The sequence below is a fragment of the Synchiropus splendidus genome, chromosome 18 (genome assembly GCF_027744825.2).
Source record: "Synchiropus splendidus isolate RoL2022-P1 chromosome 18, RoL_Sspl_1.0, whole genome shotgun sequence".
Taxonomy (NCBI): Eukaryota; Metazoa; Chordata; class Actinopteri; order Syngnathiformes; family Callionymidae; genus Synchiropus; species Synchiropus splendidus.
In genome coordinates, this window is record NC_071351.1 from 12689300 (window position 1) to 12694576 (window position 5277).

Genomic DNA, 5277 nt, shown 5'->3' on the forward strand with positions numbered 1-5277 from the left:
GAAAGAGATAATTGGGCTCCGACCTGCTTGCCGCCTCATTGGTGACATTTAGAATCTGCAGTCAAGATTTGACCCAGATGGTCATAATAAAATTTTTTAGAGAAGATCTATTGTCATGAGACCTGAGATTTTTAATGGAAAGAAGAGGACATTCAGCATGATAAATAAGCTTTTATACCAATTTATTTACACAGCAAGAGTCCTTCAGTTTCAACCCACAGACCTGGTGTTAGTAAATATCCAACTTTACATTCACACGTATGAGCCAAAAGAATTCACCGTCTCCTACGTGATAAAATAACTGAATCCATAAAAAAATGATCGGTGGAGCTAAAACTGTGAATTCACAAAAGGCCTTGTCGCTGTGTTGGTTCAGCTTTAGCATCAACGACGGGTTCAAACATTGCTGGCAGATGAGTCGCGGTCCCTTTGTTTAGCTTGCTTTCCAGCAAATCTAGTTGTAAAAAACGTCGTCCTCTGAGAGCGAGCTGCTGTCCACATGTCGCACCACGCCGTCCACGTTTGCAGCGAGTCCGTTCTCCATGGGAGGATTGGTTTCCAGCTGGGAGTTCTGCATGGAAGAACTGGGCGGCTGCGACGCTGGGACTAAAGTGGCGGCCATGTTGTCGCAGTAGTTCTGAGCGTGAATGTTGTACAGGTGGTGAGGCACCCCGACACTTCCACCGTCCAACAGGAAGTGAGACAGGTAAAGGCTCTGAGGCGCTGGAGACGGAGGGAAGCAGTCAGAGCTGCTGCTGACGCTCCATTCGTGAATTAGATGATTATTAAAATTTAATATTTGCATTATTTAAAAATCACAGAAATAAAGCAAATAAATAAACAGATTCTGTTTTTTCCTAAAGCTGAACTTTTAAAGAAAAATATAAATAGATAATAAAATAATACTTTTCTCTCCCATGGAACACCAGTTATATTCAGCAAAAGAATAATGGTGAAATAATAATTTTAAAAATGCTTCGTAGTTTTCATGTGCAAAGGAAAAATAATAATATTAAATAGAAAATGTGAATTTCATCTTTTAAGATTCTCCGAATAAATATATAAACATATCCCTTTTTTTAATATTCATTTTTTAATTTTTCAAAATCTGTATTTCACATTTATTTTTATGGCACTACAATGATTTCACACAGTTGTTTGGTCGGTGGGAGGAAACTAAATCTATTTAAGATCCACCACAAACTTCTCAAACATATAAATATCATGTCTTTCTTTATCCAACATTTCTGAGTTTCCCAAGTTGAAAAGCGGCATGTAATAGGGAGAACATTCCTGAGAGTAAGTATTTGGCCATGTGCTTTCCTGACCTTGCCGGCTGGTGGACGGTCGCTCTGAATCATCATCCAAGGACCATATGTTCATGGCAGCCTCGGCCAAGGCGAACTGCTCAGCCACCCCTTCAAAACAAGGAATCACATCAGTCGGACCACGCCACCTCAACACCGCCGCAGTTCTCTCACCTGCAGCAAACCGGGCTTCCTTGATCTCGTCCGTCATCTGTGAGTAGAACTGCTCGTCCTCCTGCAGCTCTGCCCCCATGCCCCCCCAGCCTCCTCCCGCTTTGCCCCACCCAGCACTTCCTCCCGCCTCGCCGCCTCCCCCCCATCCCTTCCACTCGATCAGGTGAGCGACCCGACCCTGGGCCATGGCTGTTGGCTTGGTGATGTGCTCCTTTATCGTGGCCACCAGACCTAAAAATGAGGAGGAGAAGAGGCTCATTTTGATGAAGTGGATAACACAAATGGTGATTTTTTTTTTTTTATCAAAAAATAGCCAACTGAGCTTGAGGATATTAAAGAAGGGTGACCTGGTTTCAGTCACACAAATATCCGGGTTATATAGAACTATAAATGACCCCCAACATTATCGAAAAAAACATCCACTGAAACAGAATATTCTCATATATAAAAACCTTTTATTGCAGTGATCAGATTCAAAGTTGTCGAGTTCCCAGAAAACCTTAATGCGGAGAGCTTGATTCTCCACCAGACTGAATATTCGGTTCTGAGAATTTGATAATAACATGTTCCGGAGGGGTTCAGAGTGGAAGAGAAACAAGGCAGCAGAGAGCGCTCGAATGGCATAAACGCAGGTGGATTTTAGGGTATAGTCAGTATTAGCTTCAAGCTTAGCACCGACCAGAGGACACTGTGGGCTTTTAAGACAGAGAGGTCATGACATAAAATGGTTTGATGCACTGTCTGTGCGGCCAGGAGTCAGCGTGGGCCCCCTATAATCTCTGACCATCCCTCAATTGAGATCAACATTAAATTAGAGAAACAGGAGCATGTTTGAAAAGCGGTGAAAATATGATGCAAAAACACAGAAAAGCACTGAGCAGGCCGACCTACTGAAATGTCCAGCTGCATCAGACGCATAAATATGAATTTCTTCATTCATCCAGCTTCCCCTTTCATGCTTATCTATTGTCATGAAGAATAACTCTCCTTTACTGTCCTAAATTTGGCCTCCATACGTGACCAGCTACAGAAGACTGAGGCTCAGCACCGAGCATGAAATGCTGGAGATATTAAATGTAGGGACGAGCTGAGATTGCGGCGGGATATGTGTACGCATCTTATTACCCGTGTGCGATGACTTGAAGGAGCACAAAGGAGGGAAATCACATTACTGACCTCCCATGGCTACTAACTCAATTTCCAAGCAAGCTTTGTCCCAGCTCTTACATATTTGAATCATAATGAAAGACAACATCAGCTGCATATTTGTGTGAGCCTGCTGAGCCTCACCTATCAGAGAGGAGGTAGCCAGCTCGCCGATGTCGTACTGGTTGCTCTTGTCTGAGAGCGTTCCGTTGGAGGGCATCTGACCATCCTGCAGGAGAAGACTCTGGAATAACCACTCTGTTTTGAACACTGTTCCCTGAGTTCAGATCCAGGTGGAGACTCACATTGGAGCAGGTCGGTTGACCCTCTGCAGTCAGTCCAGTCATGGGGTAGTGAAGTTCTGTGGAAAACAGACACACAAAGCCGCCTTCAGTTCCACTTGTGTCTGTCCAAGTCAGAAGGTGATAAATGGGTCAGTTCATCGGAAGCTCTCAGCAGATCTCACTTCCTGCTGATTTCATGATTGATGGCGGTGACTCATGTTAGTGGAAGCTCTGTCGGGGAGACGGATCATTTTATTAGGGTGGTCAGTGCACACGAGCAGGAATGCAAATGCACCGGAGGGGCTTCCCCTGGAGGTTGTTTTGGAGAGGCTGTTGCTGTGGAGACGCAGGAGCAACACAGAGTAAGTGGTGTCTAGTGTTTACAGGGCCAATTTACGGCCAAACTATGACCCGCGGGCCGTGCAGGGCCTTTCAAACAAGGTCCTCAGGACATCATTTGAGGCACAGAATCACTACTCCTTCCTGCAATCCCTAATGTTCTCCAGTAGATCTAGAGGTCGAGTACACTTCGCTTTTTTGTGTTGCCCTTTGAAGTTCATCAAAAGTGCATATTTCTTCACCAATAATTTGACACAAGGACCTTGAAAACATGCAACCCCTTACTTGCATGGTGTGGCCCCTAAACCAGCCTAAAGTTTTTTGAAGCTTCAATCGAGTGAAATCATCAGCAACTGGCGGCTTGTGGCGTCATCTGTGCTCAGGCCGTACATCCGCACTGGAATGATGGGTGCAATCTTAACTCCCAACACACACACGACCGCTCTCTCTTATCTCCTGTGTTTGTCTGGAGCTCCCCGGCTGCTCTTGTTGTTTCTCTGCTGGTTGAAAGCCTCTGCTCTTTACACCTCTGTGAACAATACTCTCTCTGTCTGCTCAGAATATTTTCGGTCCAGGCTCAACGTGACACGTGATGTTGAGATGAATGTTTGGAGCTTGCCATCTGTGTCGCCATCGTGTTTACATTACAGAAGGCTGCCTTCTTAAAGGACATGTGAAAGTACAAAATTCAGCATCCTCCTTGTTTTCTCTTCGCTCTTCTGTCGCATTTTGGCAGCCATATTGGAACGCCAACTCCACTGACAGACTCAATGTTCGGAGTGCTTCAACTCTTGCAGCGAAATATGGCACCAGTAGAGGTAGCGCTTAGTAGAAAGGCGCAGGTCTGCCCCAGGGACTCCACCCACTTGTCCACTTGCATCTTCCCCAGCTCATCGCTAACTGATGTTTCAGTTGACTGAAAGCCTCAAACCTAAACAAGACATTCCAGACGTGACATTAAAACTCCAGCCTCAGTCTAAAGCACAAGATAAGTCAGACTTTCTTCTGAGTGAAAGCGGAGCGTAAAGCAGTATAAGAGCCAAGATGACAACAAAATCGCCTCAATCCTCTCAGCATTCCAGACAATTTGCTTCAAAACAGGCAATTTGGGTTTAGATCCCACATCTGAGGCGTAAACAATCACGGCCCATCTGAGCAGTGAGGGCAAACATTACAGCAAAATTGGGACCCAGCTCACATCCTTCAGTCACGACAAGTTCGAGAGGAGCCCTGTTGTCCTCCACTGAGCCACAAAACTCCACTCATCATCAAAGTCAACCCCTGGGATGGAAATAAGTTTCACACCAATTTTCTGCTGCAGATGCTCAATTTCACATGCTCGCAAACATGTAGGTCGAAATACGTCTTCCAGACACTCTCACCTTCTCCGCTCGCTCGCTGCCTCATGTCAGAGGCATTCAACTTTTCTGACGACAAACACGAGTCGATCCCACAGGTGGCACTGACCTTTGTGACCTCTGCACAGGCAGGCACCCATAGTCTCCGGACAGCTGGGCGGTTATCTGGTCCTCATGGTGCTCCGAGGATGAGGAGAGGAGTAAAAGCAGGTGCCTTGTGAAAATCGGCTTCTTACTGGAGGAGGAAAGAGAGACAGAGACGGGAGGGGGGAGCAAAGAGGGAGAAATGTAGAGAAAGTGTGAAAGCCAGAGTGCTGACGTTTCCTGAACCCCCTCCCCTCTATTTTCTCTCCTCTCATTGTGCTCTTCTCACAGGTCTTTCCAGTATCATCGCAGGTTCGGATCATCACATATGAGACTGAATAGAAATATATACAAGGAGGTTGTTGGTTCAAATCCCAGTGCAAATATACGAAAGCGTCATGGAGAGTCAGCTGGTTTGGAATGAAATCTCTATTTAAAATTGGAGTGGAAGCTCAACCGTGGGTGGAAAGCAGGTCAACGGCTTGAACTAACCACTACACTGTTGAATATGTTGATCTGTGATGTACCACTCTTTTCATCTCCACCCTGTTATTTTTCATCACTTATATTCTGATTTCTCTCCAC

General features: G+C 45.5%; 1 protein-coding gene across 1 annotated transcript; it reads right to left on the reverse strand.

Annotated features, from left to right (window-relative positions):
* Window positions 1-244: 244 nt before the first annotated feature.
* On the reverse strand, window positions 245-4826 carry fam131c (family with sequence similarity 131 member C). The gene is made up of 6 exons (XM_053850058.1): window positions 4718-4826; window positions 2933-2988; window positions 2772-2856; window positions 1482-1712; window positions 1329-1418; window positions 245-723 (listed from the first exon to the last, which is right to left on the reverse strand). The coding sequence occupies exons 1-6, from the start codon at window positions 4746-4748 to the stop codon at window positions 455-457; spliced, it is 762 nt and encodes a 253-aa protein (XP_053706033.1). The 5' UTR covers window positions 4749-4826; the 3' UTR covers window positions 245-454.
* Window positions 4827-5277: the final 451 nt, after the last annotated feature.